At 34.4% G+C, this 14197-nt stretch overlaps 1 protein-coding gene across 5 annotated transcripts in view; it reads left to right on the forward strand.

Annotated features, from left to right (window-relative positions):
- NIPBL (NIPBL cohesin loading factor) overlaps window positions 1-14197 on the forward strand; it is a 162790-nt gene that overhangs the window by 106684 nt on the left and 41909 nt on the right. For all 5 annotated transcript variants that reach the window (XM_034442384.3, XM_034442383.3, XM_034442385.3 and 2 more), the window contains 11 exons: window positions 385-585; window positions 2441-2512; window positions 2616-2705; window positions 5874-5977; window positions 6360-6446; window positions 7885-8116; window positions 8615-8766; window positions 9420-9500; window positions 9796-9896; window positions 10815-10953; window positions 12019-12101. In XM_034442384.3, coding sequence (XP_034298275.1) covers window positions 385-585; window positions 2441-2512; window positions 2616-2705; window positions 5874-5977; window positions 6360-6446; window positions 7885-8116; window positions 8615-8766; window positions 9420-9500; window positions 9796-9896; window positions 10815-10953; window positions 12019-12101 — 1342 coding nt within the window. The remainder of the gene's footprint in view (window positions 1-384; window positions 586-2440; window positions 2513-2615; window positions 2706-5873; window positions 5978-6359; window positions 6447-7884; window positions 8117-8614; window positions 8767-9419; window positions 9501-9795; window positions 9897-10814; window positions 10954-12018; window positions 12102-14197) is intronic.

Raw genomic sequence — 14197 nt, forward strand, 5'->3', positions numbered from 1 at the left:
AAGCCATTCTACAATAGAACTGGTTCCAGCAGCAAAATTATTAAAATGAAGTTACAGGATTTCCTTTATGGAAAATAATAATTTCCTGTGAGATTTATTCCAAAGGTTTAAGTAATTGAAATTAAAACTGGGAAGAAAACATTGCAATAACTAAGCAAACCATAAAAAATGAACAGGCATTTTGTAATAAACTCTGAAATGATAATTTTAAAATATTGAATATTGAAGCTATTTTTAAAATTTTCATTAAGGTATACAAATGGGTATTTCTGAAATTTTTCCTCAAAGAGTGCTGCTGTGCCAAGAAAGAACTTTGCATGTTTAATTTCTCATAACTGAAGCCTTGTAGATCTCCTTTGCACTGATAACAGTGGTTATTTCTAGCTTCTCGGAAAAGACATAGAAAAGACAGAAATGATGACAAAGCCTGGGAATATGTAGAACATGACAGACGTTCTGGAGATCATAAAAGGAGTGCCCATTATCATGAAGGAAGGAGGAGTTCTGGTAGCAGCCGATACCGCGCTCGAAGTCCAGAAGATTCAGACATGGATGATTATTCTCCTCCTCCTAGTCTCAGTGAAGGTAATAGGATTCCCAATTGTTTTTGTCAGTTATATTCAGCCAGTGGGTGCACTCCAGGTTTCCCCTCTTAAACATTCCCATTTTTGGGGGACCAAGGAAGTGTGCCTTCTCTGTTGTGACTCTCACACTCTGAAACAGCATCCACCCAGATATGTAGTTAGTACTATCTCTCCTTGGATTTCAAAAAGCCTTTAGGTCCTGGCTTTGTTCTCAGATCTGAAGTTAATGTTTGTGAGGTCCTTATTGTGTGTTTTTGTTATTGTTACAGTTCTTTTAGCCCAGACTGTCTGTGGCATGTGTTTTTTACTGTTTTAGGATTACGTAAACTGCCCAGGCTTACGCAATCATAAAACATAAAAATTGTCCTTTTATTAAATTAAACAGGTTAAATTAAATCTTCCATATGAAGATCCAAGATGTATTTACTTGAACAAAGAGGTTGAGTCTGTAATTAGAGCTAATATCACCAATCTTGAGTCTGATAAATTTTGTCTGTAATGAGGAGATTCAAATTGCTTATTAAATTACACATTAAATTACAAGGAGAAAGCCTCAGAAATGAAAGTAGCTAAATTTTACCAGAATTGGGTCACAAATAAGGAAAATTAAGTCCTGACTATTAATTGGCTTGTTTTCAAGATACAGCTTCAGGTCAAAATTGCATCAAAATAATTCAAAATTACGAGAGGGATGTGCGATTATGTTCCATAACATTTCTGCAAAATGTGATATAGCAAGGAGAATGGTGCCACACCAATCATTATAAATTTATCTTTTTTATCTAACATAACTTTACATTCATTTATTGGTTTTTCATTTAACATTTTCATGCTTTTTGCATGAAAAACTGGCTAGCTCTAACATCAGATTAAGCAACAAGGTTCCATCTTTATTCGGAATTTAAACTGCGCTTTTTGGCTTTTCTCTTGTGAACTGCAGTAGGATCATGCCTGGGGAGATTCCAACAGTAATTGGCAAGCATGGATGGACTCCATTTCCCTTGGTATCTTTTCTCCATGCCTGTGATATCCTGGTGGAATCTCTCCCCATGCTCATTACTCATTGCCCCAGAGTTCTAAGGGAAAGAGTCTAAATGCGAGTGTAAGAAGTGAATTTTCAGTGACACATTTGCACCAAGTGCTTTATAGGACTTAAGCAAATTTTCCATATGTTTTTCATAATCATCTGCCTTCCTGTTCTCAAGAAGCTCAGTTGCCATTGACTTGAAGGCTTTGTACACTTCCATGTGGTAACATTTTCATTGTTCTACCGTACTTCGTTGAGAAGTTATGAGGCATCATGATCATTAGACACCTCCCTCCCTTGTAGGCAAATATACCTTTGGTATACAAATATACAAAGGCAAATACCTTTGTATAAATCTTTATTGTGAAATATCTTGAAAACTTTAGCACCTGTTTTCTAATCCATCTAATCAAAATATGTAATTAACAGATTTTATCTCAGAGGTTGATAATTTCCCAAAATTTGTAGACCAGTGTTATCAATACCCAGGTGTTTTGAGGACAGTAGCAATATTTTTATTTATAGTCTTATCGTATAGAAATTGTTTGGTGCTTTCAATGAAATGTTAACTTAAAGGGTTTCTTCCTTTAATATATGTATGTACTATTATTCATGAATTAAAGGTGTGTTGTACAGTATTTTTAAATTCTGTGACTTGTTCTTCGAGTACCAGTATAAATAAATACATATTGAATTTATTCTTATACTATTTTAAATATATTATAAATCAACTGTTGAAAAGTCATTTGTAAGGTTATAATATATTGCTATAGAAAATAACATTTCCTTAAATATCTAATTTTATAAACTTTATATTTTTAATTTAAAGTGGCTAGAAAAATGAAGAAAAGAGAAAAGCAAAAGAAAAGGAAAGCTTATGAACCAAAGTTAACTCCTGAAGGTATTCTGGCTTTCTAATATTTTTGACATGTTCCTGTTTTGATTATTTAATTGCAATTAGTTCTTCATGACTAAAACTATACTATATTGCCTGGTTTTTGTAGAAATGATGGATTCTTCTACATTCAAGAGGTTCAGTGCTTCAGTTGAAAATATTTTGGACAACTTGGAGGACATGGATTTTACTGCATTTGGTAAATATTTTTAAAGCATGCCATTCTCTTGACATGTCTTCCCATGACATTGGTATTTTCTGGTTTAAACTGGGCTATGTACTTTTACTTTTTAAAACATATATCCTTCCTCAAGTCATGAATTTATTAGAGATGTCATATTGGCACATCTGGGGAAACCCAAATCTGAAAGCCCCCACCCAAAGTAAAGTTGAAAGTTCCTTCCCCTCCATCCACATGTGCATCACATGGTCCAATCAGCTCAGTGTCCCAACTTCGGTTGACTTCCAGTCATGCCTCGTCAGGTGCAGGCTGAACATCCTTGACTCCCAAGGGAAAAATGTTGTTATGATTACATACCCCACACTATCTTCACCTCCCCCCTCCTGTTCTCACAGCTTGCCCATCCACCGCTGTAGCAGCCCTGAAGTCTCCCATTAAAGATGGCTCAAGGGCTGACAGACACTCGTTTAAGATATGTTAGAATGATTGAATTTTGTTACGAAGTGCAAATTTCCTAAAAGTATTTTTTCACTTGCCCAGCATCTAAATGCTGCTTAAATGTTGTCCTGGGAAATTATAATCCTGGTATAATGAATAATTCATGTGATGTATGAACTCACATATTGCTTGACACGTGAATTCAGTCTCTTAACTTCTGGAAGTGATGCACTAATCATAATTTATCAGAAATGAATATTTGTCTATAATAAGCAGTACAGTTAGCCCTTGACTTACAAGTGGTATTACAAGTGACCATTTAAAGTTCTGGCAGACTTACTTGGGGGCACATATCACTCTTATTTGAAGTTCCAATAATCACACTCCATGGTCACATGATTGCACTTTGGGCACTCAGCAACCAGTCTACATTTATGATCATTTGCAGTGCCCTATGGTCATCTGACTGCAATTTATGGTCAAATTGCTTGAAAACGGGCATTTAGTTCCAGTTTTAGGCAAAACGACGCCCACAGGGAACCATTTGTTTACTTAACTGTTGTTGCTGTTGTTGTTAGTCGCAAAGTCGTGTCCATCCCATCACGACCCCATGGATAACATTCCTCCAGGCCTTTCTGTCCTCTTACCATCCCCGGAGTCCATTTAAACTCATGCCGACTGCTTCAGTGACTCCATCCAGCCACCCTGTTCTCTGTCGTCCCCTTCTTCTTTTGCCCTCAATCGTTCCCAGCATTAGGCTCTTCTCCAGTGAGTACTTCCTTCTCATTAAGTGGCCAAAGTATTTCAGTTTCATCTTCAGGATCTGGCCTTCTAGAGAGCAGTCAGGGTTGCTCTAGGACTGAGCAGTTTGATCACCTTGCAGTCCAAGACTCGCAGGAGTCTTCTCCAGCATCATAGTTCAAAGGCCTCAGTTCTTTGGTGCTCAGCCTTCCTTATGGTCCAACTTTCACAGCCATACATTCCAACTGGGAAAACCATAGCCTTGACTATATGCACTTTTGTTGGCAGGGTGATGTCTCTGCTTTTTAGTATGCTGTCTAGATTTGCCATAGCTTTTCTCCCCAGGAGCAAGCATTTTTTAATTTCTTGGCTGCGGTCCCCATCTGCGGTGATCTTGGAGCCCAGGAAAATAAAATCTGTCACTACCTCCATTTCTTCCCCATCTATTTGTCAGGAATTGATGGGGCCAGATGCCATGATCTTAGTTTTCTAAATGTTGAGTTTCCAGCCAACTTTTGCACTCTCCTCCTTCACCCGCATCAAGAGGCTCTTTAGTTCCTCTTCGCTTTCTGCCATTAGAGTGGTATCATCTGCATATCTGAGGTTGTTGATATTTCTCCCAGCAATCTTAATTCCAACTTGTGATTCATCTAGCCCTGCCTTTCTCATGATGTGTTGTCCATATAAGTTAAGCAGGGCGACAGTAAACAGCCTTACCGAACTCCTTTCTCAATTTTGAACCAATCAGTGGTTCCATGTCCACTTCTCACTGTTGCTTCTTGACGCGCATATAGGTTTCTCAAGAGACAAATAAGATGGTCTGGTACTCCCATCTCTTTAAGAACTTGCCACAATTTGTTGTGATTCACACAATCAAAGGCTTTAGCATAGTCAATGAAGCAGAAGTAGATGTTTTTCTGGATGTTTTCCTGGATATTTTAAGCAACTGTCGATTCACCTAATGACTGCAGTTATTAGCTCAATGACCAGTACAATTCAGGGCATAAAATTGATCAGTCATATCATTGACCTGTTTTACAACCATCACTAATTATGATCGTGATGGGCAGGCTCCAGGGACTCAGGGACTACTTGTACTCTGATATCTTCTCTTTTAAAACTTCAATATACATATCAATAAAGGAGAATATTTGTAGCTCAGGGTTGAAATGAGGGGTCCTTGGTGCTCTCTGAACTTGGTTGTTTTCTTCCAGATGTTTCATTACCCAAACTAAGTAACCAGCACTGATTATGTTACCTAGTTTGGATAATGAAACTTCTGCAAGAAAACAAGCAAGCTCAGAGAGCACCAAGGTTCCCTCATATACATATCAATTTATTCTATTACACTCCAGTTCTTATTTTTTATTTTTGTTCTTATTCTGATATTCCTAACTTTTAAGTTGCTTAATATCTTTCTTTTTGGTTTTAATTCTATCCCATATAAAACTAATTCCTTCCTCGGCTTCTTTCTTATTATATTTTCTATCAATATTCTGTTACCTTCTGGGTCAAGATTCCAGAACATTTTTATTGATCTCTCTTAACATTCCCTCTGCCATCTCCCTCCTTCCCTCCCTCCCTCTTCCTGATATTCCAGTGGTCTTCCTGATATTGGCTTAGTCTCTGGACTTGTCCATTGTGAATGCTTGGTCTCCAGGGAGAAGTGGGAAGAGATTTTGTCCCATACTTCATCTGGACATAATCCTTCCTCGGCCTGAGCCTATCACTGCATAGCTACTTAACCTAGCGTTGGATGGACAGGGAACCAACTACCATCCTGATTACTTACTTGCTCTCACAGATCTCATGCTGCCATTACTGATATATTTTGCTGATGCCATTCGCCACTCATTCAACACTGCTACATGTTTCTCTTGGCTCTATACACAAAAACAGAAGACCAGAGAAATAATTTAACATTAATTTATATATTTTTGTAATGATGCATTATTTAAGTACATCAAAAGGAAAAGTGAGTGTGTATTCTTTTGTTTTATTTTTTAGGTGACGATGATGAAATTCCTCAGGAGTTATTACTGGGGAAGCATCAACTAAATGAATTGGGCAGTGAATCAGCTAAAATTAAGGCCATGGGCATAATGGATAAGGTAAGTTACTGCCTCCTTAAAAATGAAGACATAGCAAATGTTTACAAGAGACTCTTGTAAAATGTTTTTGTTTGAAATACATTTTGATATTGAAGCCACTTGGGAGAGACTGAAAAATGCACATCTGTTTTTATCCTTATATTACAAAAAATATATATTTGTTGTGTTTCTCAGAGAGTCCAGAGTGAACTCTTGTGAGGTCCTTGGCAAGCTGTTTTTAAAAAGTTTAATTCTGAGCAAAATTGAATTTACTTTAGAGCTATTTCTTTTCAATGTTGCATGATGCATGCTCTCAGTTTGTCTAATGAATCTAAATGTCAAAAACAGAAAAATATTAATTTCTGTTCATGTATTTATTTATTGTTTGGGGATTTTTTTTTAGCTTTCAACTGAAAAAACAGTGAAAGTTCTGAATATCTTAGAGAAAAATATTCAAGATGGTGCAAAGCTTTCGACTCTGCTTAATCATGTAAGTTGTTTAAAAGGTTGATGATAACATTAATATTACAGTTGTTTTTATTTGGAATGAGTAATTATTATGACATAGGTTTGAAGTTCATCAAGTATTAAATTCAACATTCAGTAATAAATGCTTTCCAAAAGTGTCTGAGAATTCAGTTTTTAACAGCATACTAGACAACCCACAACTCCTTGGGTTGTAGTTTCAGAGATATTTCTCTACCAGATCTTTAAGGACCAAATCCTTAAAAATTAGGGAGGTATTCAAAGATGTATCTATTTTGAAACTAACTCTTGTTGAACTGTGTATCACAGACAGACATTAGGAGTTGACCATAGGAAATGTTTTATAATATGTCATAAAATCATTTATGATAATTGTTATATTATAAAATGTTTCATAAAAATTTTCCAAATTCAGTTCCATGGATTTGGCAATTATCATATGCTTGGGATGCTGCTACTGTCATAAATACATTGCCAAGTGCCCAAATTTTGATCATGTGAGGGTGGGGATTTGGCAGTGGCCATAAGTGTAAGATCTGTAATTTTTACACTGAAGTGTAAAAGTAACTTTTTTTCAATACTGTTGTAACTTAGAATGATTGCTAACAATGGTTGTAAGTCAAGGACTACCTGTAGTAGCAAATTCTTTTTGTAGTTATCCAGAAGATTATACAGATGTGACTGAAATATTTGGTGTGGATAATGAGATCCCGGATTGCAGGACACTCATAGTTTCTGGGTGAAGAGTTTTTTTTCCAAATTCACAGATTAAAACTACAAGGAGGTTTCATCACCAGTGGTGACCAATTGAAAGACATGCATATTTTATAAGGGTGGTTTGAACTAGAATGTGAAACAACAACCAAAATAATTTTAAATTGTCAATGTGATAATGAAGCATACAGGCAGTCCTCATTTAGTGATCATATTGGGATTGACAACTTTGTTGTTAAGTGTACAGTCGCTGAATGGGACAGTCGCTAAATGATTATCTAGTTAGATGCTTGGGAATAAATGAATTTAGGCATTATGTAGAAATTAAAAACTTAATAATTGTAGCTGAGCTGAGGGAATCATCAGCCAAGAGTCATTAAGTTCCCAGAAATGCTCTAACTCCAACCCCTCTTGAATTCCTTTGACCCTTATCTGGCACCAATTTAGTGTTGAACTTTAGTTGACTAGATTCTTGTATATAGGAACTGCAATCTAATGTTTGAGTCTGACAATAATAATGTTACTTTAGATATAGCTAATTATCCAGAAGATTATACAGATATGACTAGCACAGTTAGTAATAAACTAGAAAATATATTTGAGGATTTTTAAAATCGAAAAACATGAATATTTCATTAAAGTTTATGAAGTGAATTTTAAAACTTTATTCAGATTTTTCCATATTATTGCTGAAGCAGATTTAAGGCTAATGATCTTATTTTTGACAGAATAATGATACTGAAGATGAAGAAAGATTATGGAGAGACTTGATCATGGAGAGAGTCACAAAATCTGCCGATGCCTGTCTTACAGCTATCAACATTATGACGTCACCCCACATGCCCAAAGCTGTATATATTGAAGATGTAATAGAAAGAGTTATTCAGTACACTAAGTTTCACTTGCAGAACACACTTTATCCTCAGTATGATCCTGTTTATCGATTGGATCCACATGGTGGTTAGTATAAGAATATACCAGCTTTTTCTATTCATCAAATATTCTATAGGTTGTTCTTTCTTATATCACATCATGTTCGATTTTCTTTAATAAAATTTAGCTAAACTCCTATCCTCTTGAGTTAGTCTCCTACAGTTTAAAGCTTTAATTTTTTATCTTTATTTAAGCTTTCACTTGTTCTGTACCAGTGAAAAACCTATTAGCAAAGTTAATATTACCAAATTCTTAATTCATATTAAGAATTCTTATTGTTTTATAGATTGCCTTTTTGTTATATATAATAGTAGTCATTCTGTTTTTAAATCATTAGTTTTAGTGACATTATTTTAGTTAATTTTATTTCAATCTTTTTTTTCATGATGACTTTTGATTCCTTTTCCTAAAAATATGTGATGTATTATGATTGATGAAAGGAGAAAATATAAACCTTAATAAAAAAAAATGTCTCTCCTCTGATTTGTAATATTGCTAAAATGCAATTTGATTTGATTTTTTTAGGTGGTGTGTTAAGCTCAAAAGCAAAGCGTGCCAAGTGTTCCACTCATAAACAGAGAGTAATAGTGATGCTGTATAACAAAATTTGTGACATTGTTAGTAGTTTGGCTGAATTACTAGAGATACAGCTTCTAACTGACACTACAATTCTTCAAGTAAGTTGGATTCATGTCATTCTGATCCCCCCCCCCGCACTTTTCCCTACAACTTTACCCTTCAGTAGGTATTTTAATAACTAGAATAGATTGTTCCTCACTGCTTAACAATAAAGCTTTAAACTGTTAGTCTGCTCTAACAGTCTTACTGTAGTCTGCTAGAGTAATTCAATATAGTAGTGTGGAAATTCAGTTCTGAATATAATAAGAATAGACAAATATAATTTTGAAGATTAGTAACTTCTATCTGGCTTTCTATCTGGCCAACAATCTTGTAAAATATTTGGCTCCCTAATCATTGCCAACTCTCTAGATATTTACAGTTGCCTTCTGTTAACTTTCTAAATGTTCGTCTTATAAAATGATTATACAGTGTTTGAACATAGTTCCTTGTAATTGTATTTCATTAGGCTAATATGGAAGCACAGAAGTACTGTAAAAACAAAGAATTTGTTTTTTCCCTTCCAATTTGACACTGAAAATTTCTTTAAACTTAGCATTATGTTTGTTTAATTGCAACTGTAAACTTGACACAACTACTTCATTTAAAAATGTATACAATTTTAAAATACAAACAATGACTGCATTTAATTTAAAACATTTTTATCAGTTTGTCAGCCATAATGAATTTATTTTTTATTTTTTATTTATAGATTTCTTCAACGGGAATAACACCTTTCTTTGTAGAAAATGTCAGTGAACTTCAGTTGTGTGCCATCAAACTAGTCACTGCTGTAAGCATACTATTTAAACCAGTATTTAATTTTAAAAATGATTTTGTATTTTCTGTATTTGTCTGAATTACTTTAAAACATAATTATAAAATATCTAAGTCATCTATAGGTTAATTGGCAATAGTAAGTTAACAAATTAATTCTACAGGGATGGAGCTAGTTAAGAACATGCCAAATACGATTGGTAGTTTATTGGGAGAAAAACAGAAAAAAAAACTGTAATGACATTTTCCATTGTATGCTTTTCCTTTATAAAGAACAATATTTTTTTAAAAAGACATTGATTTTTAAACAGGTTTTCTCAAGATACGAAAAACATAGGCAATTAATATTAGAAGAAATTTTTACTTCACTTGCAAGGTTACCAACCAGCAAAAGGAGTTTGAGAAATTTCAGGTAATATATAACAGCAAAACATCTACTTGATGCGATATGTATCTTTTATATACATATATATTAGAATTTTTTGAGGGTTTAAAATGTGCTTACCTCTTCCACTGGAATATGGAAATTAATATATGTTTAACTACATTAGCTCTGTATTAATTTCTCATGAATGGACAACATAAGGATTATTGAATTATAGTGGTTCAATAACTAGAGCATGGTGGTGGTAGAAGAAAAAATAGATGTGTTGGGGTAAAGAATCATACTTCGATTGTCACAGAATTGGGGCATATTAAGCGTTTTTTTAAAGAAACAAAATAAGTTCTACTTGTACTTTACATGAATTAGTCAATAAAGTCCAAAGTGATTTATTTTGGTGGCTAAATGGAAATTCAGTTAAGAATGACAGATTCTATCAGTGCAATGTAATAAATACAATGTTACCTTAAAACTGCCCAGACAGGTTCAACTTTTCCTATTAGCTAGTTAATAGGTCTATGTCTTAGTTAAATCTTCTGTGTAAATACATTGAAAAAATGAAGAGGAAAGGGAGAGCCATGTATGAAACCTAGCTTTTAAAGAAATGTATTTTTCAGAAATATAAGAAAGTGTTGAAGAAAAATATTTTTAATGTGAAGAACGCTTAAATTTCATTGTGAATGAAAATGTTAATTTTTTCATAAATTAATATTTGTTCCAGTCATATTCTAGGTTTTGAATATTTCACTCTTCTGGGATTGTTGAATACATTAGCTTCCTATTTACAAATCAGATCTGAAGTTTACTCATGATAATGGGATGCAATCCTTTCTCCAGGGTTGATTCCATCTGAATGCAGTCACTATCTGAAAATTTGTAATGGATTCAAATGTTTGTTGTTGATTTTTCTTTTGATAAACAATAAAGAGTTTTATATTTATTCAACAGATTGAACAGCAGTGATAAAGATGGGGAGCCTATGTATATTCAAATGGTGACTGCATTAGTCCTACAATTAATTCAGTGCGTTGTGCATCTACCATCAGGTGAAAAGGATTCTAATTCTGAAGAGGAATCAAATAAAAAGGTGAGTCAGTTTTGAAAATACATAACTGTTCCTATGATTAGATTAGCTACTGATGTGCGGAATAAAAATATAATAACCATAGGAGCACATAACAAAGAAGACAGTGAAGAAACTTTCAACAGAAGGAAACAAATTAAACTAGAGAAAGTAGAGAAAGAAGGATATGGGAAACAGAACTGATGGATTAAAGGAAATGTAACTGTAGTGAAGTGAAAGTTACCTTTTCCAACCTTCAACTCAGTTATCTGAGTTTAGCTATGTATTGTTAACTGACCCTAGGCCACATGTCCTCTAGAAATGCTGTATGTCTGTCCTTCCTTCATATTTGCAACTTGCCCCAGTTCTGTAGTATTCGGGGACATGAATAATAACAAAGAACAAAATTATATCACTGTATAACAATAATATAAAACAATTTTATACACAGAAATTCTTGAATAAAAAAATGTGACAGAGCCTCTCAATCAAATTTAAAAGGACTGAAGATTTCCAGACAATGTAAATTACAGATTTTGTTTGTGAAATGTCAGCAGGATAGAATTGCCTATACTTCTAGAAAAAACTGCTCTAAAGATTGGAGGCTATTTTGAGGAATGCCTGTCAACTGGTCTAGTCCTATTTACTGTTCACATAATGGGTGGGGGGATTACAGTCAGATCCTCTTCCCCATGACCTGGCAAATTTAGTTCTGATGTATTTTGCTTAAAAGGGCTTTAAAAGTAAAGCCTAGCACGTTGAATTGAGTCTCAAACCTATTGGCAGCTAGTGCACAGTTTTTAAAATTGCAGTTAGATTGCAATGAGATGGTTGGTTTACTAACAATCTAATTACTACATCATGTATCAGTTTTGCAGGTATAAAATCATCTTATAAACCCACTTACAGTGTGTTATAAAACTTTATTGTCTCTTAATTGTAATGTAAAGATAAATATTTTTCCTAATTTACATCACAGCATTATTGCCATTTTGCTCCTCGCCATCTATGGTGAGAACTGTATATATTGCATCTGCTATTGCATAAATTTCAATACACGTTTAGTAACTGTGTTCTGCTTTGTTTTAGATTGATCAGGATGTCCTCATTACAAATTCATATGAAACAGCTATGAGGACAGCACAAAACTTCCTTTCTATTTTTCTCAAGAAGTGAGTAGATCTCACATTGTATATTCTAGGATTTAGTTTTATTGAATAACTTTAATTTATCCCCATGGAGTTTTTTATATTCTTTAAGACAATGTGGAAATGGGAAACAAGATAGAGATAGATCTCAATTCTAATTGCACAACTCATTGCATATGTTGCTAAAAGTAGTGTAGAAAATTAAGCTGATAGCTTCAGAGAAAATATTAAAGCTGGAGAGCATTTATATCAAATACTTAGAAATAACATTCTAACTTGTAATTATTTTTCTTCTTACTCTAAAATTGGAAATATTGTAGTTTTTGATCATTCATCAGAATACTTTTTTAACACTATTAACAGTGATCATTGTTAGCATGTATAAATCTTCAGAAACTGATTGACTGTATGATTCTGTAGCCTAAATATTATTCCTGTCTTAATTCACTATTAAAATTCTAAGTTATAAAACATATATACAGGTAGTCCTCAACTTACAACCATTTGTTTAGTGATGATTCAAAGTTACAATGGCACTGGAAAAAGTGACTTATATCTGGTTTTCAGAGTTACGACCATCAGCATCGCCATAGTGATGTGATCAAAATTCTGGCTCTTGGCAGTTGACATGTATTTATGACAGTTGCATTTTCTGGGGTCATGTGATCACCTTTTGCAACTTTCCCATCCGGCTTTGAACAAGCAAAGTCAGAGGGGGAAGCCAAGTTCGTTTAACAACCCTAAGATTCACTTAATTGCAGTGATTTGCTTAACAACTGGCAAAATGTTCGTAAATTGGGGTGCAACTCACTCAACAACTCCCTTCAGCAGTTGGACTCAATTGTGGTCGTACGTTGAGGTCTATCTGTATAGTTCTCATTGAGAAATAAGTGTCATTTATAAGTAATTACGATTCAATAAATTAATTCCATTAGTATTCTGCTAGTGAAATGGGCACCACTGAGTTGTTTTCTTCTCTCATTTTTGGAATAAGAGTCTTTCTGCAACAGATTGAGTGTGTATCCAGAAAAGTTCCTTTGGCAGTATGAATAATGAAAGTGCTATTTTTTCTACATGTGCACCATATATTAGTTATACATCACTTCAGGACCATTTGGAACTTTCTTACCCAATTTTCTGGTGGAACCATGTCTACAGTTGTAGCATGTGACTAGATTTTGGGTCCTACTGATCAGGTTTTTTAAAAAGTGCCATAGTATTAACATATTCTAATTAAATAATTTTTTTTATTGAACTTCTTCATTTTTTTACTACTTGTTGGCAAGATAGAAAAATATGGGATAGACAGCATCAACACAAGATGGATTCTTAACAGGCTGACCAACCATACTTAAGGTGTAGTCCTCAATGGAATTATATCTACATGGAGGGAAGCATGCAGTGGGATTCTGTTTTAGGCCCAATACTCCTCAACATTTTCATAAATGACTTAGCAATTCTCTATATTCCTTGATTCTACTACCATTCAATTTGTTCTGGACCTTCTGTTCTATCCCCACAGGACTCTTCACTGGCTGCCAGTTCATATACTGATGTTTATGTTTAGGCCCCTCCACATTTCCCTTGTATCTGTCTCTCTTATTTATCCCTACAACTCTGCTTATTTGTTACAGGTAGTCCTGGACTTACAATCATTTGTTTAGTGACTGAAGTTACAACAGCACTGAAAAAAGTGACTTATGACCGTTTTAACACTTGTGAGTGTTGTAGCATCACTGTGGTTACATGATCAGAATTGAGGCACTTGGCAACTGGCATGTATTTATGACAGTTGCACTGTCCTGGGCTCATGTGATCACCATTTGTAACCTTTGTTACAAACCCAGGTTCAACATTAGGACCTGGCTCTTCTGAAGAAAGGAACTTTCCAGAAGACAAATGGTATAATAGAAAAGGCCCATCTATTTAACATTTCTTAGCTGGAAGAGACCTGGAGCATGCCTATCTTGCCAGAGTGGGTAGAACAGGTAGAAACAACCAGGGAAAGGTGATCCCTTAAATAACTCAGTCCCAACTCATGAAGGGCTGTAAATGTGAAAAACATCACCTTGAATTACATCTGGAAGCACACCAATAACCAGTGCAATTCACAAATCTGT

Source organism: Pantherophis guttatus, chromosome 2 (genome assembly GCF_059756535.1).
Source record: "Pantherophis guttatus breed Tessera chromosome 2, ASM5975653v1, whole genome shotgun sequence".
NCBI lineage: Eukaryota > Metazoa > Chordata > Lepidosauria > Squamata > Colubridae > Pantherophis > Pantherophis guttatus.